The sequence below is a fragment of the Triturus cristatus genome, chromosome 5_2, assembly GCF_964204655.1.
Source record: "Triturus cristatus chromosome 5_2, aTriCri1.1, whole genome shotgun sequence".
In the NCBI taxonomy this organism is placed as follows: Eukaryota; Metazoa; Chordata; class Amphibia; order Caudata; family Salamandridae; genus Triturus; species Triturus cristatus.
Window position 1 is genome coordinate 982231972 of NC_140588.1, and position 26702 is coordinate 982258673.

Consider the following 26702-nt stretch of genomic DNA (forward strand, 5'->3'; position numbering starts at 1 on the left):
TCTGGCAGCATGAGTTTGTCAACGTTTTAAAATTGTTACATCGTGATATCCAGGCCAAAGAAGCCTCTAAGGAGGAGGAATGGGAGTTGGCCAGACGTCCTAGGGTCCCCAAAACTATTGAGAAGTGGACTTCTGCCTTTCTTATTTACGCTTCCCATCTATTGTGAGAAGTATCCGGATAGGGCGGTAGCCTTGTTTAAGTATATGGACATTATAAGGAAGGCTCAGAGTTATTTTGGGGGTTATGCATGGTTGTCCTATGATGAGGAATTCCGAGCTAGGTTGAGTGTGGCCCCTGACAGACCATGGGGTGATGTGGATTCCGAGCTGTGGTTGCAATGGATGGCGTCTTCGCAGCCGCCCGCTACTACTCATACTGCCAGTGGGTTACCGGTTTCTTATCGGCCCCTTCAATCTCGTCCCACCCAGCCTGGGGCAGGGTTTGGAGGAAGGGGTCAGTTGACCAATTTTGGGGCCTGTTGGAATTTCAACAGGGGTTTCTGCAGTAGGCAGTTTTGCTGGTAGAAGCACGAGTGCTCCCAATGTGGAGGCAAACATCCCCTCACACAATGTTTTGCGGGTCAGAGGTTCGGTGACCAGGGAAGAGGGCAGCGGGGAAGAGGGCAGGTCTTGCAGTTTGCGGCAAAGGGCTCCTACCCCAATTAGGTTAGAGGTTTTGGGGCGTGGCTGGAGGACTATCCGGATGTGGAGGCTGCCAACAGGCTTTTTTGGGGTTTCAAGGATGGTTTTAAGATTGGCTACCAGGGTCCACGTCAGAGTAGATGGGCTGATAACTTGAAGTCAGCGAAGGAGTTGCCTCAGGTGGTTCAGCAGAAGTTACGGTCTGAAGTGGTGGCGGGTAGAGTTGCTGGTCCTTTTGCGCAATGTCCACTGCCCAATTTGATTGTCTCCCCTCTGGGGGTAGTTCCTAAAAAGAAAGCAGGGGAGTTCCGTTTGATACACCATTTGTCGTGGCCTGAGGGTTCCTCAATTAACGATTTTATATCGCCGGTTGACTCTTGCGTGTCATACGCTTCCGTGGATGATGCTCTGCGTTTGGTTAGATCGGCAGGGAGAGCTGCGCAATTGCCTAAGAGTGATATCCAATCGGCATTTCGGTTGCTCCCCATTCATACGTCTGATTTTGAGCTTTTGGGAATGCAAGTACAGGGGGCTTTTTATGTGGATAAAATGCTTCCCATGGGGTGTTCTATATCGTGTGCCCTTTTTGAAACTTTCAGCACGTTTTTGCAGTGGCGCTTTACTTATGTTACGGGTCATGCCTTCATCTGTCATTATTTAGATGATTTTTTGTTTATTGGTGAGCAGAACACCGGTCAGTGTCAATGGGCGTGGCATTCTTTCCAGCTAATGACTCACGAATTGGGGGTGCCACTGACGCCGGATAAAACAGAGGGTCCTAGCACGACGTTAGTGTTTCTGGGCATTGAGATTGACACGGTGGCAATGGTAGCTCGGTTGCCGGCAGAGAAGGTGCAGGAGATTTCTGCATTCTTGTCCTCTGTGATGGAGGAGCGCAAATTGGAGCTCCGGAAGGTGCAAAAACTGCTGGGATACCTCAACTTTGCGTGTAGGGTGGTCTGGGCTGGGAGAACCTTCTGTAGGAGGCTCGGGATGGCTATGTCTGGGGCAATTCTCCCGCATCATAGAGTGCGCATTTCAGCGGCGACTAGGGCGGATTTGTCCATCTGGTTGACTTTTCTGGCAGACTTCAATGGAGTGTCTTTGTTTTTTGCGGACGAAGACATGATTTGGCAAGTTCAGATTTACTCGGATGCGTCTGGAGCGAAAGGTTTTGGCATATTCTGGGAGGGGCGTTGGTGCGCCGAAAGCTGGCCAAGTCATTGGCTGTTGCAGGGTTGTAGTATCTCCTTTTTTGAGTTCTTCCCTCTCTTGGATGCTTTGTATGTTTGGGGTGAGGAGTTTTCGCTCAGTGCTGTTTAATGTTGACAACCTAGCTGTAGTTGAATTGATCAATAAACAGAAGGCCAGAGATTTGAGAGTTTTACGTTTATTGGGTGCCTTTATCCTCAAATTTTTACAGTTTAACATTGTTTTTAAGACAAGGCACATTCCAGTACCTAACGGTATAGCAGACTCTGTCTCTTTTACAGTGGGCAAAATTTCACAGGCTGGCACCTGGGGCAGCACCCAACAAGACCCAAATCCCACAGTGTGTTTGGGAGTGGGGGGACTGAGAATTGTCACCTTGGTGGAGAACTCTGTAGCGGCATCTACGAGACGGAGCTATCAGCAAGCCTGGAGCGAGTTCTTATGCTATGGTAAGCTGTGTGCTGAGCATAGGAGGAGGTTGAATGATGAACAACTTTTACTGGGTTTTGTTTTACACCTGATAGACAAAGGTCTTTCCCACACTACCATTTCTGGTAAATTGGCGGGGATTTCTTTTTACGGTCAGTTGAGGTGGGGGAGGGATCCGGTGACTGGGGCACTGGTAAAGAGGGTCCTTAGAGGTTTAAGTAGGGTTCAGGCGGGGGCAAAGTCGTTGCGGCGGGCGGCGACGTTTGAGTTGTTACAAAAAATGCTTTTGGCGCTCCCCTTTTGCTGTTACAATGAGTCTGAATGTGGACTATTTAGGCTATGTTTTCTTTGGTTGTTCTTTGGTGCCTTCATAGCATCTGAGCTCCTGGGTTTGGGTCATAGGGCAGGTATTCACAGTGCGGAGGTTTTTCTAGAGGATCAACGGTTGCGCATTTGGTTGCGGATTTCAAAAACTGATCAGTTAGGCAGGGGAAAATGGGTTTTCTTAAACAGGAGTGGGGTAGGCCAATGCTGTCCTGTCAAAGAATGGGAGGTGTTCAAAGCTTCTAGTTTCTTTTCTCAGGGAACAATTTTTTGCCATGCCCAGGGGCGTCCGCTTTCAGTTGCACAGTTGTTGACTGTAATGAGACGGGTGCTTTTTCGTTTGGGTGAGAATCCGTTATGTTTTAGTATGCACTCTTTCCGCATTGGGGCAGCCACAGAGGCAGCTCGTTTGGGGTGGTCCTGGGCAGACATACGGCGATTGGGAGATGGAAGTCAAAATGTTGCGAAAAATATGTTCGGAAATAATCTTCACGATTTTCCTCTTTTCCCTGGTTAATGTTTGTTTTTCTACCTAGGTAAGCTTCCGGGGCGTGTAAATTGGAAAAAGACAACATGGATAATAGGACATTCCTTCGTGAAATGGGCCGCGGTGTATGCCGAGCATCAGATTTGTGGGAGATCGCTTGGACTTCACAGTGCTAGCCATGAGGTGGTATGGCAGGGAAAAGGGGGAATGCGCTGGGGGGGATTGTTCCCCCTTTTGGCCAGGATGTGTTCAAGAGGGGGCCCACCGAATCTGCTTATTATCCATTTGGGGGAAAATGATCTCGTTAGCTTATCTGGTCTGACTCTAATAAAGTTGCTGAAACGTGATCTGGAGGTCCTCACGGCTTCTTGGGAGGGTATCCAGGTAGTATGGACAGAATTCATCACGAGGCTGCATTGGAGAGGAGCTCGTAACCATGCGGCGCTGGAGAAAGCGAGACGGAAGGTTAATCGAGCCATGAGACTATATTGTGAGGGCAATGGTGTGAAGGTTCTGTCTCATTCTAACATACGGAGCACGGAAGGCTATCTTTTCAGGGACGATGGGGTTCATTTGTCCAAAATGGGGCAAGCGTACTATTTACTGGAATTAAGGGACTTGATTGCGCAAATTTGGAAAGAAAGTATTTGGTGCGCCTGAGAAGGGATTTTTGCACACATTGTTCAGGGGTGGGGCAGGAAAACTCTTTTGGTTTTCCTGGTTGGTGGGTTTTTTGCTGGGGGGGGGGTGGGCAGCCTTGAGCGGGATTGTCCATCCTCCAACGGGGGAGGTGGGGGGGGACTAAGTCAAGTGGACAGGAAATGAGAATGAGGGGATGCTATCTACAGGGGGTCAGTCATTAGGGCTCTGATTGGGGTTTACATTGGGGGTTTATGTTTTTTGTAGATAGGTTGAAATAAAATTGAGGAATTTATTGAATTATATAATGACAAACGTTTGAAGAGAAATTTATTTGGCACCTGTCTTAATAAAGTGGCCTTTTTTGCTATGCAAAGAATTTGTGGGGCGTGAGTTATTGTGCGATGCGCACAGGCCAAAACAATTACAAAGAACCAAAGTGCACAGACCTACAGCCACAAACAAAAGGACTCAAACCAGCACAACTTCCATGGTCTCTTGGCACAATTTTTCTCTTTCTCTTTCCGGTGATCCATTCTCTCCCCTTCTCTTTCCCTCTCTCTGTGTCTCTGTCTCGGTCTCTGTCTCTCTCTCTAATCACTTTCTCGCTACCTTCCACCCCTCCCTCTCTTTCCGTTTTCCTTGAAGCCTCCCTGTGCCTGCTGCTATTGTCCTTGGGGAGCCGTGGAAAGTGACAGCAGCCCTGGACTTTTCAAAACCGCCTCCAAGGACTCCAGCCGCCAGAGAAATGCCTAGTGGAATAAAATTGTCTGGCTCAGACCGTAACTTTTTTTTTACATTAATTGTTCAGAAATGTATCAGTGTATTTGCCAGTAAAGTTAATATGGGGCCCCAAGGCGAGGCCTGACACCAAAGGAGTAGGCAGCGACTCCCAGAGCGCCGCTATCCATCACTATCCTGTCGCCTGTCCTGTCTGCTGGCAGGATAGTAAATGGTGAAAATCGGAATGCCAATAAAATTAGTTTACATTAAAAAAATATGAACATAGGGCCCCATGGAGTCTGGTTTCAGTGACTGTTTTTAATTACTTCCAGGTCTGAGACCTGGAAGGACCCAGCCAATGTAAAGCCCTGTTCGCTGTCTGCCAAGATGCATTATCTGTGGGAGTACTGGTCAGGCTCCTTTAAAATACAGGTTGAAGCAGTCACCAAAGTAAAGCGTCAGCCACTATAGCACGAACTTCACAGCCAGTGAGCAAAAAGCAAGTGTTTCCTCAGCCAATCCAAGATCATCACACTTTCCCTCTGCTGACAGAATATTTCAGCATACTAGATTGCTTGTGGGCACCCAGATGCCACTTTCTCTGCCCTGAACACAGCAAAAAGATGTCGAAGGAGGTATTTTTAGCCTAACGCGTGACTCAACACCTTCCAACAGATTTCCAAGTCTTTTATGGGAGGGAGATTATAATAGGATTAGAACAAATACTGTTGTTAACCTATGATGTGTGACACTTTGCTTATAAGAGTGTTTTACATTCCTTGTATGAAATGGCGGTTGATCAGCATCACTTAAAGTATCTATTAAGGAAAGTTATTCATCAAAATTGCAATTTAATTAAGAGACGTAAACCATTTAATCACCTGGATGAAACATCACTCTAAATTCAACTGCTTCAGCACGCGCTGTGTTCACCAGTATGTAAAGTGGGTTGATTTACTCTGAGTGTAGGTGCAAAATGTGATCCAGTACCCACATCCCATAAATCTGACAAAATAGAATATTTAGACATGTTGCGGCAGAGGCTAAAGCCCTGCTACGCCCCCAAAAAAAGACAGGTGGTGGGGAAGTGCACAGCTTGTTTTCCAAACAGAATTTAGGAACAAAAGCCATATTCACCCAAATTGTTTTTATAATCTTTCTGTGGCGTACAACACACACCTCAAATGCTGTATGTTGTTTACGGACTAGAGACCAAGGTTAGTGGTGTTGTGTTGTATGGTCTGTTTTTGCTGATCACCTAATCATTGTATGTTTAGGCATGTCACATTACAAATTTAGACGTTACTCACTACCTATCTTGCTAGAGTCAATCTCTTCTCCCAAGAGAGTTAACTAGAATAAAAATACATTTTTGTATAAAATTCACTTAAGCTTAAATCACCAACTGAGCTTAATTTTCACCAACTTAACTCAGATAAATATTAACTTTATCTGAAGCCTGCTTTCTTTCGCATTTTGCACTTTCAGTAATTGCAGCCTATCCTTTCTAATGGCAATAATAGCGCATGATCTTAGAGCGGTATTATTTTGTTTTTAACCCTGCTAATTTTTATCAAAATTGCGAAGTTTGCACAGTTATACTTGTACTGAATTAAAATTGTTTTACCTGTTATCTGATTGCTCCTCTGCTGGCCCAGACTTGGTTGCCCCTCCCCTGGCCACTACGGGTCTCATCCCGCTTGAGTGGAGGGAGGAAAAGGTGACTTCTGGTCTGAGGGAGGTTAGCGCTCTAGTGGTCGGGCTCCCCCACTACAAAACCGGATGCCCTGCTCAACACGCAGCGGGCTCGCCGGACGCGTGCCAAATTCAAGCCCGTCTGCGGCAGGACGCTGCCAGGAACCCTGTCGGTTCCTCACAGAATTCTGCATTACCTAAAAGCATCTCTTACTCCTGCAAAGCATTGCATAATCTAAGGTCCGAACTTTCAAACCCCTGTGGGAACCTCGTAAAGAATCACCCGCAGCCCCGGTTAACACCTGAAGGCCCCTTTTCCTGCATCCACTGACAATTCCAATACAACTCCCTTAAAAGCATTACAGCTTCAACAGGTAGCTCTTCCCCTCTTATCTCTATCCCCAAGGTAGTCTCCCCCCTTCCTTGGAACCTGGGAAAGAGCCTAATAAATCCATCAAAGAATGGAAGTGTGTCTTTAGTAATGTGAGATCCCTCCCCAAACATGCAATAGAAATATGGGATTTACTCACCTCGGTTAATCCAGACTTAGGATTTTTGACTGAGACTTGGCTCAAGCCACACTCAACCCCCGCAGTCACCTTAGCTCTCCCTTCTGGTTATAGGCTACTTAGACTGAACAGACCTTCAAAAGTGGGTGGCGGAATTGCCTTAAAAGAAGGCATTACAGTTTCAATACTTGAGCAATGCAGCAACATCAATATAGAAATCATGGTTTTCCGCATTCATTTTCACCCGCAGCTTAGCTGGAAAGGGGCCTTAGTATTTCGGCCCCCCGGTCCGTTGGCAGACTTTTCTATCCAGCTTGCAGAAATTATCGCTCCCTACATAATTTCAACTAATAAATTCCTGCTGCTGGGTGACTTCAATGTGCACAGTGAATGTGAAGCACTCCCCGACACATCGTTGCTTCGTGCAGACCTAGCTCTCCTTGGCCCTATAAAGCTCAATGATGGCCCAACTCACTCCGTGGGTCACACACTGGACATTATTTTTTCCAACGCCTCCTGCATCCGGTGTGAACCTCCTCAACCCCTGACGTGGTCATATCACGCGGCCATTGAATTTACTATTCAGGGTCAAAGCGTGACGGCCACCTCCATCGCTAATGTCCCCAGCACTCGCAGACAAGATCTCCCCAGATAGCTTTCAGGCAGCTTTATTACCAACCTGGGATGCCGAAGCCAAACCCCTCCACGTTGAGGAGGGACTAGTCAGGTTCAAATCGATGGTTACTAGGATCATCGATCTACTTGCGCCCCTCAAAACATTCTCGAATACAGCCAGGCGCCCTCAATCAGCATGTTACTCTCCGGAGCTGCGCGCTGAAAAACAAAAAAGCAAAAACCTGGAGAGACGCTGGCAAAGGTCCCATGAACCGAGGGACAAAGTTAAATTTAAGAATGCTCTCTCCTGCTATCATAAAAATTTAAAAGGAGCATGAAAAACGTTCATTGCCCATCAGTTAACTAAAGCAGAGAACGCACCGAAAACCCTTTTCCAGATACTGAAATCCTTCACCAGTCCAAAGGCCTGCGAAAATCCTGAGACTGCTTCTCAAGCCCTTTGTGAGGACATCGCCCAGTATTTTTCACAAAAAATAGACCTTATTTATGACAAGATCGCCCCCGTCGGGTGTCAACAGCTGATTACATCTGTTCCTACCCCTTCCGCTCTTACCACTCTACAACTGCTTGATAGTTTTCCTCCTATGTCAAATGAGGTGGCAGCTGCCTTACTCAGTTTGGTTAAATCTGGCTCTCCCCTGGACATCATCCCAGCAAAAGTCGCCTTCTCCCTATATAACCAACTATCTACACCAGTAGGCACCATCCTTAACCTCTCCATGAAAGAAGGACATCTTCCTCGGGTTTGGAAGATGGCTCAGATCATTCCTATTAGGAAAAATCCTAAAGCCCCCATGGAAGAACTATCCAATCTGCGTACCATCTCCTTATTACCTCATCTAATCAAAGTCTTGGAAAAATATGTTAATCAACACCTATCCGCCTTAGTCGAAAATCATGGCTGTCTTGACCTCTCTCAATCTGGTTTTAGGCCCAACTACATCACGGAGTTGGCCCTATTTGAGGTCACGGATAACATAAGAATGACCTTAGACAGTGGCCACTCCACCATTCTTGTGCTGTTGGACCTCTCTGCAGCTTTCGACACGGTGTCGCACCCAATTCTGCTTAGGAGACTGACGGAGATTGGACTTAGTGGAACTGCCTTTCAGTGGATGACCAGCTTTCTGTCCGCTCGCACTTAGACCGTTAATCTGAGTCCTTTTCGGTCTAAGACAATGGAATTGACCAAGGGTGTCCCCCAGGGCTCTTGTTTGAGCCCTACATTGTTCAACATCTACATTGCCCCCCTGGCCAACCTTCTAAGGTCCCATGGCTTCCTGCCCATTTCTTATGCTGATGACACCCAGCTTCTCTTCTCCTTCAAGAAGTCTTCTCCGCTGGCCATGTCCACCTTTTCGGAAGGAATGACTGCTATTGCAGACTGGATGAAAAGTAATTTTCTACAACTTAACGCAGGAAAAACTGAGATAATGCTCTTTGGAGACGCCCCTCGTCTATGGTCCCCGAATTGGTGACCGAGCTTTAACATTAAAGAAGCATGTTACCCACACTGCTAGCACTTGCTACTATGTGTTGGGCTTGTTACGACGAGTCTTTCCTCTCCTGCCAGACTATACTCGAAAAACTCTCATTCAGTCCATGGTTATGAGCCTTCTTGATTACTGCAATGCTATCCTGGTGTCTGCAAATGAGTCATCCCTCAGTAGGTTACAGGATGTTCAGAATACTGCTGCGCGACTCGTCACGAACTCTCCGTTCAAAACCCCTTCCCTTCCCCTACTACAAAAACTTCACTGGCTTCCAATTCGCAAGCGCGTCAAGTTTAAGATCTGCTGCACAGTCTAAAAAGCCTTACATAACAAAGGCCCCTCCTACATCTCTAGGAAGCTTAAGCCTTACGCTCCCTCAAGAACTCTTAGGTCAGGCAGAAAATCACTTCTACAAGTTCCCAGGGTTAGGAAAGCAAGACTAGGTGGTAAATCATTTTCAAATCTTGCTCCCCTTTACTGGACCCAGCTGCCCATTCACCTGAGGCAATGCCCTGATTACCTGCGCTTCAGGAAACTACTTAAGTCCACTTTGTTCTAACATCTTTTATCAGCTTGCCAGCAGCTTTGCCCAAAGCGCAGAGATACCCCTCAGGGGGTGATTTCAGGCGCTCTACAAAACCAATAAATAAATAAATAAATAAAACTCCTATGAATGCCCAATAGTATACAATTGCCCTCAAGGAAATTCCAGGAACACGATGTGAATCACTAAATGGATCAAACAAACATCAAATAGGAATCTCATATACTCCTTTTGTCTACTGCCTCCTCATCTCATCTACCACTGGTCATACGACATCTGCACTTACAGCCAAGGTGCTTTGATATTCATGTAAACTGTTAAAGGAGCCTCCCAGGTCTGACATACTGAGATTCTGCCAACATCTTTTGTTCTTACTGCCAAAAATTGTTATCAAATGCCCGATCTAAACTTAACTACTTTAAGAAGGATTCCAGCCTAATACTCTTACAATCCCTGAAATGAACTGTACCTCATTAACGAATAATGTCCAGGTCCAACCCAGTCTTCCAATACAGACACGAGAGAGGTTTCAAGGCTGTCCACAGACTTGCATCACTAGTGTTGCTGGCAGCATCAACCACCATGTGCTGCACTCGATTTAGGAACTTGTGTCTACTAGGATCCGGCACTGGAACATTTTCTCTCTATACCCAAAAGCTCTACATTCCCCTTCGGCATTCTTAAACATCTCAAATCCTACCTCATGGCCATGGAACAGACATGTCAAAGACCCAACGGGGGTTGCAGTGGTGGGGAGGCGGTGTTTGGGGACTTTCTGGATGATGTTGCGTTATGTTGGTTAAGCGATGACCATAGGCAGTTTCTCGGAGCTCCATTTGAACTGGATGAGATACGGGAGGCGATTATGTCTCTGAGTAATGGTAAGGCGGCGGGGCTCGATGGACTACCAGCGGAGTTCTATAAATGCTATATAGATGTCATGGCTCCGGTGCTTCGGGAGGTGTATGAGGAGTCACTGGAGGTGGGAGTGTTGCCGGGGACAATGAGGGAGGTACTGATTACCTCGCTGTTGAAGCCAGGTAAAGACCCGGCAGAGTGTGATTCATATAGGCCGCTCTCTCTAATCAATTGTGACGCGAAGATTTTGGCGAAAGTACTGGCCACTAGGCTCTCCCTGCTTATGACAAAAATTGCCCTTCCAGATCAGTCAGGGTTTGTCCCGGGTCGCTCGACTGCTAGTAATTTGCGTACGCTTTTTTCCTTGATCAATACGATAGCGCCGGAACTGCCCGTGGCGGCTGTATTTCTTGATGCCACCAAGGCATTTGACTCGGTTGAGTGGAATTACCTGTTTGCATCTTGTACAGGATGGGCTTTCCCAAAATATTTGTTGCATGGATTAAATTGCTCTACACAGACCCGAAAGCGAGAGTGCTGATTAATGGTGAGGTGTCCGACTCGATCCCGCTGACTAGGGGTACCAGGCAGGGGTGCCCGCTCTCCCCATTGCTATTCGCTATTGCGATCGAACCTCTGGCGTGCCGTATCCGACAATTTCATAAGCAGAGTGCCTTTAAATGTTACCAACGGCAGATTGATGTGTCTCTCTATGCTCATGACTTAACGTTGTATGTGGTTGACCCGCAGGTTAACCTTAATCCGCTGCTCCGCGAATTTTTGGTGTTTGGGCGCCTGTCGGGCATTCAAATAAACTGGAAGAAGTCGCAATTTTTTCCCCTGACGCCTGCAGTGGGCCGCTTTCCCCTGGACTACCTGCTTGAATGGTGTGAGACGGATCTCAGATATTTGGGGGTTCAGATTTCAAAGGTCCGGGAGGAGACGTTGAGGCTGAATTATGGTACGGCCATAACTCAGCTGGCAGAGGATGTTACTCGCTGGGTGTCTCTGCCGCTTACCATGGCGGGCAGGGCCTCGCTGATCAAGATGGTGGTATTACCTCGTTTTTTATATTTCTTCCAGAACATCCCGTACTATCCGGGTGTGTATTTCTTTCGGACGTTGCGTTCCGAATTATTGCGGCTGTTCTGGGCTGGTAAGCAGCCTCGACTGGCATGGTCGATTATAACTCGGCCGTACGAATATGGCGGATTTGATGTTCCTGATTTTCTAGAGTATTATTTGAGTGCGCAGGCCCATTTTGCATATCATTGGTTTGCGCCTGCGCCATTCCTGCCGCAGCTGGCGGTGGAGGACTGGCTGTCCCGACCTCTCCCACTGACAGGAATTCTTCAGGGCCCAATCCGCGCCCTTGACACGCCATTCACTACGGTGCCGTGCACGGTAGATGCGTGGCAGCGCATACTACGTCGTCTGGCGCTTGACTTTATGTATGCTCCGACCTTGCCGCTGGTTTATCACCCGGACTTGTCGCTGTTGCAGGAAGGAGGGTTCCAGGGGCTGTGCGCTAAAACAAAAATTCGGCATTGAGGCGACCTCTTTGCTGGTGGTCGGTTCAAAACGAAAGAGCAGTTGTTTGGTGGATATCCGCCTACTCCGCTGGATGTTTTTTATTATGTCCGGCTGCGGCAGGGGCTGCGGAAGATTTTGCCGCGCTTCCCGGAGGAACCTGACATAGTGAGGCCTCTACAAGTCCTGCTTACGTCTACGGATGGTCGGCATTTGGTCTCTCAACTATACAGCAGTATTCGAGCGCACAGTGGAAGGGTGGATTGTAGAGCACTCCAGCAGTGGAGAATCGAACTAGGCAGAGACATAACGGAGGAGCAATGGACGTATTGTTGTGAGCTCACCTCCCAGATATCCTCCAGTAGCCGACTGCGTATTATCCATTACAAGTTCTTGCAGAGAATGTATTACACGCCAGTTAAAAAGCTTAGATTTCGACTTTCGGACAATGACAGGTGTGAGAGGTGCCATGCGGAAGGAGCAGATTTTCTGCACTTGGCGTGGTTGTGTCCGAGAGTGGCTGACTACTGGTCGCAGGTGCATACAGCATTGGCGGCTATGTTGAGGGATACAGTGGAGTCTGATCCGCTTGTAATGCTATTAGGCTATACGGTATCGATACCTAAGATGACTCGCAAATTGGGGAACATTGCCTTATTGTTGGCAAAGCGGAGAGTTGCATGTCGGTGGGGCAGAGGGCGCGCACCGAAATTTAAGGAATGGATAGGGGATCTCTTGTACTGCCAGGAGCAGAGTGCTATATACGCCGAGACGCAACCATTAAATAGCAGAGCTAGTGACATTTGGGACCCGTTTAAAAAGTATTTGGCGGCGTACACCGCCTCCGAGGCAGGGGAAAACCAGCTACAGGTGGTTGCTGACTCTGGGGCTGTAGAGGTCAACTAAGGGGGATCTGATTGTTTGCCCTTCAGGGATGCGATGCTTGTGGACTGCTGAAAGGGGTTCTGCTCCTGAATATTCACGCCTCCAGATTGCAGGTAGCGCACAGTGCAGCTGCGCCTAATGGACAAAGTGCTTAGCTCGTTGCCCAGGGATCATGGGGCATTTCATAGTTCTTCTGTCATGTTTGATCCACAGGTATCTGCCGCCGGACCTCTGGGTTGTCGGCCACATGGCTGTGTATAGGATGGGGGAATATGTGGGGAAGTGTTTTCTGGAGCCGGCCCGTGAGGTTGTAGGCGTGAGATGTATGACTGTGTCAGATGAAAATAAAGGTTTTGGAACTTTAAAAAAAAAAAAAAAAAAAAGACCCAACGGGGGTCCAAAGAACCTTTGCTTCCATATTACGATGCGGTCTGTGGTCAAAGACAATCCAAACTGGAGTATACCTAGGCTATTATCTGTTCAATCGAGCACTCCCCAACTCCTCCGCCTCAACGGAATAATACTCCACCTACTGTTACTTTTCTTTTGTAGTGCATTGGTAACTGCACGCTACTGTAATATAGTGTGTTACATATATACTCAGTGCAAAAATGTATCTACAACTTAACAACATGCTGTCAAAATGCTACTTCTTGCAAATAAATAAATACAAACACATGGCTATTTGTTAAGCTTGCAAAGAGTCAGTCTTATTTCTGGTTACAATATCATTTTCTATTTTATGAAATAGCACCACTCGGAGAAAGCCTTGCAATAAGACATAAGAACTTTGCAGTTACCCTAACAAGGGGTCTGACCCTAGAGGGCAGAGAGAAACCACACATCCAATTCCTAAAACAGTCGCACTCTAAGATTCCTCCCGCTTCAAAGTCTGTAAGGCTACACACAGTTGAAAGGCAGACCCTTAATCTACGCTCAGACTGCCACGTTTGCAGGTTACAACAAATGACATAGTTGAAGATAGGACTGATTCATATTGTGCTCTCAAGTGTGACTGAAGGGCACAAAAAAGCACTTTCCAAACATAAATTTACAATCCTGATTACCGGTATGTGAAATTCCAGCATTTGCACATTTAAGATCAGGCCTCTGAGCGTTGGCTTCTTTTCAATGTTAGGATACTAAAGGTGAGCACCCACAAACTCATACCTGCGCGGGTATTTACATACCCACTTTGCAGACAGGAACCCAAGACGGAAAGAAGCGTGTTCATGCCGAAGGCAGGATTACGTGCGTTTCCATAGTGGGAATGCAGAGTAAATACCCAGATATCTTCAGGAGACACTGGCAAAACGCTAGGGCACAGGGGGCATAGACTCTGTTTGACTGATTATTGTGACATTCTGCACGGGATGTATTTAGTCTAAGCCCTTTACAGGTGTGTGCATGCTTTAAAAAAAGACTGACAGTTCGTGAGAAGAGCAAATTTGAGTTCGTTGTTAAACAATAACCTTTTCCGGAAATGACACATTGTAAATTCCCGACAGTCTAAATATAATATTTCATTCCATAAATCATGTAAAGAATTGCTTATTCTGTTTGAATCCATTCCCTTCCAATTGTCTGTGAATTATTTATTTAGTATTTTATTTAACATATTTCTAGATCGCTCCCGCACTATGAGTTATAGAGGAGCTGCTTTACAATATCGCAAGACCAGCAACGCGAAGATCTTCCATCGAATAATAAACAGTGTGAGCAAGTGGGAGCACAGAGGAAGGACCTGGAATAATGGAATGGTTGAGACCAAGCGGCGATCAGGGAAGCGACGGAGGATAGAAGGAAACTCAGAGGTAAAAGTGAAGCTGGGGAGCAAGAGGGAGTAGGGGAACCAGGAGGACAATAAAGAAGAGAGAGAAGTGGAGAAAGAGAGAGGTTGAGGGAGAGAGGAGCAGCTGAAGCACCCACATGGGAACACAGAGGAGAACGAAGAAAGGGGTGCAGGAGAACAGCGGTGGGGAGAGCAGCAACACAGATGCAGAGGCGGCTCTTCCGCTAAGGCGGGGGAACGCCGCCCACTGCTCTCAGAGCAGGAAATAGGAAAAATAAAACGATAACATTCTTATTATCCTATTTTTCAAAAGTTCAGGGTGGGTTAGGGCGGGGCTGGTGCATGGGGGGCTGGTTTGTGCACACTCAGTGCGCATGACAGGTTGGCCAGTCATCTCGGGCAGGCCCAACAGTCATGCGCACTTTCCACGTTTCCCACCAGGCTGTAATGCACTGCCTGGTGGGGAATATGCCCAGGCTCCCTGTCCCCGTATGAGCGCCAAACCACGGCACTCAGACCAATTACAACTTTGCATTGCAGCATTGTGATTAGCTTATGGGGGGGCCTGTGTGCTTCCTCCTTCCAGGTCGAAGCAACAGAGAGACGGCGTTTGGCAGCTGTGAGGAGGTAAGTGCTTTTATTTTTTATATTTTGTTCACTATTCTCCCCACTCCCTCCGCCACCCCTGTTCCCTGCTAGCTGTCACTGCACAGATGAGGCTGACTGCATGTAAACATGATGGCATTTAATATTAAGAGAATCCTAGTGATAGCCACAGCGCTTAAAAAAGCAGGCTAATCATTTGAATGCTAACACTAACAATGTGTCCTTGCTCACCATATGTTTATCTGAAAACTCGATGCTTTTGACATTGTTTAAACTAACAGAACAGAGATGGAAAACGTTCCACTTCTCTGGTGTGCGTGTTGTAACTACGGCTGCAAGGGAGGAGGAAAATGAAGGGAGATGTAGCATTTACTCCTGAATGTTTCTACAAAGGGGTACTGTTTGCACATTATTTGCACATTTTTGAGGCAAAAAATTAGCTGAGCACAAGTGACCAATACACAAGACGCAATTAGCGATAAACATATATAAGATACTAGTGCAGAGGTGGGGTTACATACATGGACCAGTTGCTGAGGGGAAATAGAAAAGGGCTGAATTTGGACTTCTGATCCGATGACAGCGTAAGGTATGCGGGAAAACCATTTAATGCTTGCCATAACTGTGAATTAATAAAGTCATACATTGGATGTCTGACAATGAACTGATATTTTGGGTAGGGAATAGAACAGATTACAGATCTACCATTCACTCTGATTTGCATAATATCTGTTGAGTTCATTATAATAATCATGATCCATCGGATTCATAGGATTTGTGGACTAAAACTATGAAACAAACAAACATATAGTTGTAAAGTACCAACCATTGTGTGTATCAATGGATTCTTAGGCTACAAGGATGGGGCTCTATCCATCATCACAAACTGATAAAAGATTCTACGACAGTGTGTCTGATTCGTAACACTCTGTCCCACAGAGCATTTCTGACTGGAGAGGATGTGAGAGACCCCAACCAGTTCTACTTTTCTTCGAAAAGGGCAATTTCTTTTGGGGACTATGGAATCTATCGGGATGAACACACCATGGAGATCGATGTTGACCCTGGGGGCCCTGAAAATAAGCTGCACCCACTAGCCCAACCAGAGATTTTCCTCAGTAGTAGGAAAGGCATCTCCCTTGTCCTTAGAGGTTTGTGGAGTGCTCAACAGATACAATGGATCTGCCAAAATTGCCATCTGAGTCTTTGTGAGTAATGCCAGGAGAAACAGAGGCGGTAGAGCTAGACACGATAGATATAACAGAAAACGGGCACGTAACTCTTACCGCCCCTTTAATGCAAGGAGAGTCCTATTAACTAATAGTTCTTGGAAACATAAAAAGCGGTGAAGCTTAATTGGTTATTTATCAAAGATATGCCAAGACTCCATAAGATCATAAAGAAGGGGCGTTACTAAGGATTATCTTTCAATTTTATGCTTCCATGGGAACAGACACCCGAGGCACAAAGCTGGAGACACCTCAGTTAGAAACAAGGTCAGAAAAATGTGAATAAACAGAGATAAATAAAAACATGGGGAGCAGGGTCAAGACTGATTTACATATGGCTAGGTCCACACTGGGGTGACGTGGCGAGCAGAATAACGAATGATTAAACCCAGATCTGTGACTGGGGGTGAGTGTTTGAAAAGTTTCAATACTCCGTCCATCATTTTATTTTGTGATGATGCTATGTGCGTTCTAAGTGGCTAAGGGTATGCCCAGACATGGGTCCCTTGCTCGCTGGGCCACTGGTTTCAAGCTAGCCTGGCTGATGAGAGGTGATACCCTTAAACCGCTCCTAGGATGATTGTTTTTTGGTCAACGGAGGAACTGGCCTGGCAGTTTGAGCTGGACTGTTCACATGAGGAGCAAGGTCAAGATTGATTTTTTAACATGGCTGGGTCCAAACTGGGGTGACATGGTGAGCAGAATAAGGATGGATTAAAGCCAGATCAGTAACTAGGGGTGAGTTTTAGAAACAATTCCAACATTCCATCCATCATCTTATTTTGTAATGTTGATTAATAAAAACAAGACAGCAAACAACAGGGGGAAATTGTGAAAATCCGTTGTTGATTTAAGAGAAAGAAAGTCCAATATTGCAGTAGAGATAAGGAACCAGGAAGGTATAACTTGAGAGATAAGAAAGAAATTGCAGCTCCAGCGAGAGGTCAATCATTATCATTCTGCACAGGATGGTGGAGACCAGATCTTAGAGAGGGTCTCAATCTTCCCAAGGACCTGACCAGGGACAGATCAATTAGCAGGGGAGAGGAGATGACCAGGGATTCCTAATCAGTAGTTTCAGAAGAAGAAGGTAGCTGCCTCGCAGAAAGAGGGTCATGCTGGAGAGCGAGGAATGGGCAATAGCCGTCCTTGACAGCATCGTGCAAAAACAATAGTCCGCCTGAAGCTTATCTGCCTACTGAATGTGGAGGGGACTAATGACTTTGTTCAAGTAGAAACACTGGGTGAATGAACAGGGTATAGTTTACAAAGTTCATATTCAAATTGAAGTGGACAGCTCAATAATTTTCTTAACTCAGTTGAATGATCCTTATGATATACTACTTGCAGAATAAGAATGGACCCACAAATTATAATAGATGCTCCCAGCCGTGGCCCATGCAGGTAAGAGCAGTGAGGCAGTGGGGCCGGGTGGAGGGGGGATTTCGACAGATGACGACGAGAGACAATTATTTATTTAATTTTCCCTCGTCTGTCGAAATCCCCCCACACACCCCCACCGCTCTTACCTGCATGGGCCGCAGCTGGATGCTCCACTCAGGGAGGAAATCATAATGGTAGTCTTTTCTTTTTTAGTGCAACAGCCAGTAAAGGGTCAGTGTGCTACCAAGTGGGCATTACAACTGGCTCCAGGGCTATATAAAAACCCAGTTTCGGATTATCGCAATATGTACCAACGTAAAACCCAAGTCTCCAGCTCACATCCTTTTACGTCTAGTTCAAATGGGGGCATCAAGGGAGATGCTTTCACAAGCCTTGACAGCTAGGGTCTAAGGCAAGGGTGCATCATGGTTAAACAACCTATATAGTGCACAAACAGCTTTAAATAATATGACAAGACATGTTTTCCTGAACTGTACGACTTATGGTCATGGTCAAAATGTGGGTGTCGGATCTTCTAGAAGGAGAGAATCCACATGTACATGCATGTCTCGGTCTATTACAGGATTAAAAGGAAACCTAGCAAAGCTTTATCCAGGCCAACACTGTCAGTCATCAACAGCTCTGACTGGCTGGTTACCAAAGGTCAGAGAGCTAATGGCTAATTTCAGAGGGATTGGGAAAACAGGAGAAATATTCCCTAGCCTATTTGAAGCCTGTGCCAGATCTAGCATCGAAGGGAACACGGACATTGATACTACCACCTTTACTAGTAAAAAGAAAGAAGCAGCCTTATGGAGCTTCATCTTAAAAAGAAGTAGAAAGATGTAGCACTTGTGCATCTTGTAACCATGGCTGCAAGGGAGATGACCCTGTGGAGGTCTGCCTCAAAAGGAAGTACATTTGTTGTGAGTACCTGGGGGAGCAAGGGGACAACGCTCAAAAGCGGGCAGCGGGTCTCCCCACCAGAAGTTCGTTCTTGTCAGTACTGTATCAATGTGCCATATGACTAAGTGATGCCGCCCGGCCTCCGGGATGTGGGCAGTACGGCTGTGTATGCTGCACGGATAAATGGTTAAGGGGGGGGACGGGAAACCCGCATCACTGACATGCGTTCTGGTTGCTGTACAATATCCTTGGTCCTGCAATAAAAATGGTTTGACAAAAAAAAAAAAAGGAAGTACATTTGTTCTTGCAAGCTTCTACAAAGGGACATTGTTTGCAAGTTTTTGTAGCTAAACATAAGTCGAGCATGAGTGGCTCCTTCTGGCTCCACAAGACACTAGTACTGTCTTTTGTTTTTTAAAGAAATCTTTGTATTGTTTCTTTCAACTGTAACGGTGTACAATATAGACAGCAACCACTGCATACAAACTAATATAAGCATCAAATATCAATATGTAGAAGCAACCACGTTACTTGTATCCATCCCATCTTTACCAATATATTCCAATTCTTGTTCCTCCGTTCCAGAATATTCAGTCCATCTCCCCAAATTTGCTGATATTTCTGTGGACAGATGTGTAGTTCCTAGACTTGTTTTTCTAGTACCAGAGAGGGGTCAAGTCCAGCGCAGTGGGGGGGGATTAGACACATGGACCGGTGGCTGAGGGAAGTTGCCTAAGTCTTTATAACGAATGCTGAACTGATGAAAGGATGAGGTATGTGGGAAAATTATACATGGCTTGCCATAATTAGGCCTTAATGAACTAATAAAGCCATAGAAGTTGAACAGCTGAGAATAAACAGATATTTCAGTAAGGGAAACAGTTAGGGATGTGTGAAGTAATCTGAGCAGAGCCTATCTAACATTTACTGTAAATTGAAGATTATCTGTTAAATTGTTTAAAATAATTATGATCATTTTGATTCACATGATTTTTAGAATAATACTACGAAATTAATAATCATACAGTTGTAATTAGCCAATCATTGTGTATGTGGGTTTGTACGGATTTTAATGTACCAGGGCGGTGCTCCATCTGCCATCACCTGCAGATGAGAGATGTCCTTATATGTTTATCTCCCAGCACTCCTTGTCCAACACAGCATAACTCAATAGAGAAAAAGTGAAAGACTCGTGCCAAATCCACATTTGTGTTAAAGGGTACATTTCCCTCTGGAGCTAGGGTGATCTTCCTGGTGTCAACCCAATAACACAGGGGTGACCACAAAAAGGCAGCTGGACGTATACAGTCAAGTGGCGATTAGTCCCTTTGAGTAAGATACAGTCTGAAGAGGGGCATTTTAGATGCTGGCAGAATTACAGCGGGTGGGTTTGATCCTGAGGTCTGTGGGAGAGAGTTCTATAGAAGAGTAGCTGCTCCTCTTTAGAATTGCTGCTGTGCATGGGTAGTTTTAAAGCTTGAGGTTTCCAGTAGTAGGTTGTTTTTAGGTCGAGCCTAGAGCAGTGCACATGCGCTGCTTGCGAGACTTTTAGTAACGGGCTTTAGAAAGCTCACCAAGGTCGCCACAGGCTTGTGCGTGTTTTTTTTCCCCACACAGGTTATTGGGCTTTGCGTGCGTCTTTCTAAGAAAGACAGCACGCAATTGGGCAAAGACGGGTGCATGTCCCGCCTTTGCTCTGCCCACGGCCTATTGCTTGCGGTTACCCGCATGGGCGTCATCTGTGTTGAATTATCGTGCACAGACGCGTGCGCAAATATGAAAAACAGATTTCTCACTGTGGCGCACGCGCACCACTCGCATGCTTGTTGAGCATAGCATCTGCAATCCCCTTATGATGGTCTTCTCCATACAAATACACATTTGTTAGTAAATCAGTGCTGAATTTAAAAAAATCTATGAAAATTGAATCATCTACATCTGACCTTCAGGGGTTACGTTCAAGAGTGCAGGCTTTTCAGAAGGAGACCTTCTTTCTTCGAGGAAAGTGTTACATTTTTACCAAGAGTTAGTCCATTCATCTCTCCTTTATTTTGTGTCCCCCGCAGCTGTTTTCCCCAGCCATGAGCAGTATGAATATGCTAGGAATTAAACCTCTTTACGCCTAAAAGCATATTTAATGAGTACTTGTTTTCAGAGTTTATTATTTCTTGCTTCTCATAACGTGTTCACAATAACCAGCCCTAGGCACCAGAACCCGACATCAAAAGTGGTGAGTCGAACCAGAACAGCCTCCCCTCTGGTAAATGGGATCTTGGCTTTGCGTTGTAGGGCGGGTATGAACTTCATCATGTCCTTACCCTGGCTTCTTCTCGTCCGTTTCAGGAGGGTGAGTTCTGCCTCTCTCAGTACATTATTCATCAAGAAGGCTCCGGGGCATTTCGACCCATCCCCCACCGCCACCACTGCTGCTAAACATAAGCAGAGACTTGGGGAGGCCGCCAGCTAGGTCTCTGCGCTGTAACAACGGGGCTGCATTCCAGGCTCGGGCAGGGCAGGCCTCCCTCCGGGTGCACGCCCCGGGGCCTTGTGGAGCGGGCTACCAAACTGGCCACTTAACACTCACAGGGCTCAGATGCGATTCAAGTCTAGTTCTCGTTCGCTCGTAGTTTTGTGTTCACGTATTTCTGAGAACCTGAACACGACACTCGATCCACGGCTGCACGCCTCCTATGTTTTCACAGCACATTTCTGCTTTTTCCATGCAGAATCGTGCCGGTGCCTTTGCGTGGCTGTAACCAGTGGAAAGTCGGGCTCACACTCGCTTCGGTCACAGCCTATTTACTTCACTTCTCAGTGCTCCAGTATCTATGGGCGCAGATGTGCACCGGTTCGCTGTTGACACATCTACTGTCGATGGCCCCCTCAAAAGCTGTCATTTTCCTTGAAAAATAGTTGGACCGCACACGGGGGACTGCGCTATTGGCTCGCCCGTAATTACGTGAAATGTCTACAAAATAACATGACGCAAAATGCAAATATGTCTTTCAGCCCTATAAGTTGGTGCAAACTACTTATGCGTTAATTTTTTGATGTAGGAAAGCATTTTGTGCAAAAAAAAAAGTGTAACAAAACGAACAAACTGCGAACAGCTGCTTGTGTTCTGTTGTTGCCATGCTTTATTGACAGTGAATGTTGCATAGTTACATGAAGTGGCTTAATACCATTAGATTGGATATATCACATAGCTCAAAATTCTTAAAGTATATGAATTACGCCTTCCTAATTTGAATTTTGCCTGCTCAAAAATTCCCACAGCTACCTTTGCTTGGCTGTTTCTGATCAGTTAACTACTTAAAGCCAAGCTTCTAGGAATGTTCTTTACTGAATCAACTAAGTTGTACTTTGTTGAATGAACAAAGACATGATTGCTTTTCAAACCTGCTTGGCTCCTCTTGCCTGGAGATGGACCCCCTATTAAGCAGTCTGTGTGACAACAGTTGATTATGCAGGATCCACTTTCCATACATGTCAGTGTGTTGGGTGGATCTGTAAGCCTCCTCCAAACTTCATCTCGGCATCCAAGGAATGTTTCCTTAATGGTTGAAGTGAGAGTCCTCTAAGGCCCGTCAAACACTTCCAGATGCCTCGGTGAACAAATGATCACTGTCTCTTCTTACTCCTGTCATAATGCATTAATTCTTTAACATAACAAGCATTGGCATAGCCAATAGGTCTCGCCTTTGGGACCTTATAACTGTTTAGTTATCCAGCACGATATCCTTGGTGCAACAACATCAACTGTTGTATGGCTAAACACTTATAAGGTCCCAAAGGCGAGACCTATTGGCTATGCCAATGCTTGTTTGATTTGGTGCCCACTCGTGCCACCTGGTAGTTTGTGAACACAGTGATTAATTTCAGTCACTGAAACTACATACTTATATGGGAGAACATATTCGTATGGCACTCCATTCTTTTCCTGTACTCTCTCTTTTAAAGGGAATGTGCACTTTCTGTGGCCACTCAACCATATTCCCACAGAGTTCAAGAGTTCCTTCATTCCTCATTTTTTTCTCAGTTTCATTTGAGTGCTGCCTGTCACATCAACGAAAAAGGGAAACAAACTCGGTTATGTCAATTGTCTGAGCTCTAGTTACGTAGGAATCACCACTCAACTTGCAGCACACCAATGGGGGAAGAGAGCATGGTTCACTGGAACATGTGATGTCTCATGAACATGAGACCTCTCCCAGGATGAGCCTCAGAGACCCAGAATAACAGACCTCTCACAGGATAAGCCTGTGAGCCCCCCACAGAGCTCTCCACTTAAAGAGCTATGCAAGGCCTACCAGTGCAAAGCTCGCTTCGGGGTCACCGACCGCAAGATGCAGCTCCTGGCAGCCAACCATTAGCTTGTCAACTCCTCACTTGCAATACCTGCGTGTCTGAACTCCAACCGTAAAACTAACAAGCATGCTCTTTCACCGAAGCACCAGCTACAACACTCCAGTGAGAACATTTGAAGAGGTTTCAGCTCTGGATGGCACTGAAATATTCTGCACAACAGAACACATAACAAACAAGTTGTACAGATAAACAATAAAGCCCTAGTGAAATGCCCTCCCAATCAGTAAACAGGTTAAATGTGGTTTCAAATTTTGTTCAGCCTAAATGGCACTAGAGACGATGTATTGTGCAGCAGTATGTTACCCGTCACTCCTAAGCAACTATTTGAATTATCAACATAGGTGCCACATATGTGCTCCTCTGTGCTCCTGAATAATCTATTGCTTTCCCAAACAAACATAGGTTATAAACCTTCTTGTTGTATACATTGCAGAATCACCAACTTGAAATATTCAGTAACACTGCAAAAGGTTCTTCATTGTGCATCAAAACAGTTCAGCCTTTCCCAAACATTCAAAAGTCCTGTTTGTACACTTAGTACCTCAACCACTCAAAAAACTTACCAGTTATTGTATGATACAAGTCATCATATTAGTAATAAAGAAAATTTTATATTTTTTAAACAAAGAGCAATATTGTGAGAATTTAATAAAATGATTGTTTAAAAAAAAAAAAAAGAAACATCAGTTTCTAGAATTACCTGAAACGGAGGCTTCAAAACCCATGTCATCTATGGCGTCTCTCAAAGCTTGTGGGTTGGTTAATGCAGGATCATATTCTATTGTCCCGTTGTTATTTACCAGAGAAACACACACAGACTTAACACCATTTTTTTGGGAAATTACCCCCTCAATAGATTGCACACAGGAATTGCATGTCATCCCTTGGATGCTGATCACTGTAATCTGGCTTACAAGTTTCTGGCTGGCATTGTTCAATGAGATCACAGGCGGGCAAGGTGCGAGTAATGCACCCTCTGAGGGACTCAAACTCGCTCCATCACTGCCCAGACTGACCCTGAACTTGTCCGGTGACACTGCTTCCACAGCTTTCTTGAGCGCCTCAGGGTTGGAGGCTCTCGGGTTGTAAGTTATGACAGCACACTTCTTCGCCAAAGACACCTTAATACTGGCGACAGATGGGAGTGCGGAGAGCTGGCTTTCAATGTTTGTGACACAAGAGTTGCAGTGCATTCCCTCCACCACAAGTTCCACGGTTTTGAGGTCAGAAGTTGGCTTTGGCCTTTGCTGCGCTTCCTCAACGTCTTTGGTGGGAGCATTTTTCAGCCGCTCAACGTCAATGGCTCCGAGTTTGAGGGGCTTTGGTTTGTTCTTGATGGATGCAATAAAGCCAGCTCCTTCAATCTGGTTTTTGATCTCCGCCGCGGTAATGAGGTTAGGCTGGTATACAATGATGGCCTCTTGGCTGTCCAGGGAAACTAAAGGTGCAAAGTAGACAAAAGAAAATCAGATACTGTTAGTAGAACTAAAGACTGTGGAACACAATTCTACCGCCAGAACCTGTGTTCTACTGCTTCTGTCTAATCTTATACGGCAAACTGTTTTAAGAAATGTTTGCAATCAGCAAATTAAGATGTAACGGGGGGCCTCACTAAAGGCTTTTATAAAAAATGTTCCTTTCCTATTGCTGCTTGCACAAACTGTATTTCAGTGCCCTCAAGGAGTTTTCAGAATACCTCTAATTGCTCCTTCCCAGGAATGAAGGTTTGCCCTGTCCGCTAAATTTTAGGGCATGGCTTGCCGAGGAAAGAATTTAACATGAGCTGGTGCTATGTCCATGTATGATATCCTGACATTTCTCAACATGTATGGTTTTATCCCTTGAAAAAATGCTGGTGGTAAATGCACAAAAACAAAGTATGAAGGAATTTGGGGAACCCACAACAAGCAAATGGAAGATTCTTATGTTTGGGGTTTAGACACTATTGGTTGTACGGTATGGTTTGTATTCTGCCGCTGAAGGAAGGTGTAAGTGCAGAAAGGGCAGTGGAGCAATGTGCAACATTAATGTTCTACTTCTTGAGTAAGGTCTTGAAAACATTATCAGTTCTGCTTTGGGCAGTGACTGCGCCCCAGGATCGGAGACCGCAAGTGTGTGAATGTCTGGCTGTAACACAAGTCCTGATGATGGGGTCTGACCTAGAGAGTTAATGTAAGACCTGTACAAAAGGCTTGTTCTGGTTGTAAACTCTCAATGGAGTGAAGGAGAGGAAAGAGGTCAGGCTGCTATAGATTGCCTATCTTCACTTTGTTAGCAACTTTCAAGGTTCTAAATGTTCAAAGTAAAGAAACTAATACTGTATGGAGTCAATACTAGCATGGTGCAGCGAAGTAAAGGTAAAGGGGAGTAGGCAGTTCAGTTAGGGACAATAATGTCAGAAACTGTGCACCAGCAACAGGGCTAGATTTGTTCTTAAGAACAGACCTGCTAAAACTAGACTAATAGACAGTCATGTCAAAGAAAGCAACCAAGGCATTGAAGAGTGCCATGGTGGCAAACAGCTCTTGCAATTACTGATAACTATGTCGGAGAGGTGTAGGCTCATGTAACTTTACAAGAGTGAATCCGTTCATCATCAAATACTGTATTTGGCTGAAAATGGCCATAAAGGTATACATAAGTGAAAACAATTCATGTTGAATATAGAATAAGAAAGAACACAGAAAGCGATTAAATCACAATAAAACGATTCTCAATTGCTATCCACAGAATAAAAATATAAGATTCAAATCACAAAGATAATAAAAGGATCCTTACATGGTACCATATCTTTTCTTAACCATCATTGCACAGCGGATGTAATTAACCACTGCAACACGTGCTCAAACTACTCAGCTGTTGCCAAAAGGTTAAGGCTATCTTATGTTGCCTAATTCTAGTAGAACATAGAATTGGTACCAAAAAGCTTTTCCGTGCAGTAGAATATAGTTTACAAAAAAAGCATAAAGCGCATTGTTCCTTGTGAGCAACCATTACCACAAGGGCAATATGGAAGTGTGGAATTCCAATCAACCTGTCGAGGAAAGCCATACAAAAGTGTGCATCTGTTAGTTTCCAGAAGGGTCGTGCCTCAAGGCGAGGTAGGGCAAAGGAAGACCACAGACCATGCCACCATAGTCTGGACTGCACAACAGATGACCAATTAGCACAAGGTACCACTGTCCAACCTCAGTATAATTGCCTGGTGTATTTTCCACCTGTCCTCCCCATCAATCTCTAACTAGTGATTTGAGTGGCATAAAGCTCCAACAAATAACCAACAAAACCTGAACATTCTTCAAGGCTGTTAGACACAATTGGTCTTGTAGTATCCTATCTTGAGGTGTGCTCCTGAGGATTAGCTGCAGTTTATGGGTTTGTTGAAAGGATGCGAACAGCCTGTACATCTTACTACATAAGGTTTCGCTAACAGAGCATTACACTTCTCTTGGTATTTTGGTCTAGGAGGCACTCTAGGGATGCCTGTAGGTTGTGCAGTAAGTACAGGCAAGGTATAAGATCTTGCCCACAATCATCAGGCCATACCTGCACTGTGAAGATACAACTCCCTTTTTTTCCCCCTTAGTAGGTCAGTGCTGTAAAGGGGTTGGACAGACAGCGTAGTCGACAAAAGCTGTCAAATAACACTTTGATAATAATGCCGCATAGAAAGCAAAACTTCATATGTTAATAATAGTTTTACAGCTAAGAGTTCATTTTTTCCAACATTAAAAAATAGAAAGAAAAAAAAAAAGGTGCTTTGCATTCAGTAACCCATTGCCCCTGACAACTGCCTGGGTCAGAATGAATAG

The 26702-nt window shown here is 45.4% G+C and overlaps 1 protein-coding gene across 10 annotated transcripts in view; it reads right to left on the minus strand.

The window, feature by feature from the left end:
• The window catches only part of ATP7A (ATPase copper transporting alpha), a 481542-nt gene that overhangs the window by 329282 nt on the left and 125558 nt on the right, over positions 1 to 26702 (minus strand). For all 10 annotated transcript variants that reach the window (XM_085608229.1, XM_085608231.1, XM_085608228.1 and 7 more), the window contains one exon: positions 23591 to 24328. In XM_085608229.1, the coding sequence (XP_085464355.1) occupies positions 23591 to 24328 (738 nt within the window). The remainder of the gene's footprint in view (positions 1 to 23590; positions 24329 to 26702) is intronic.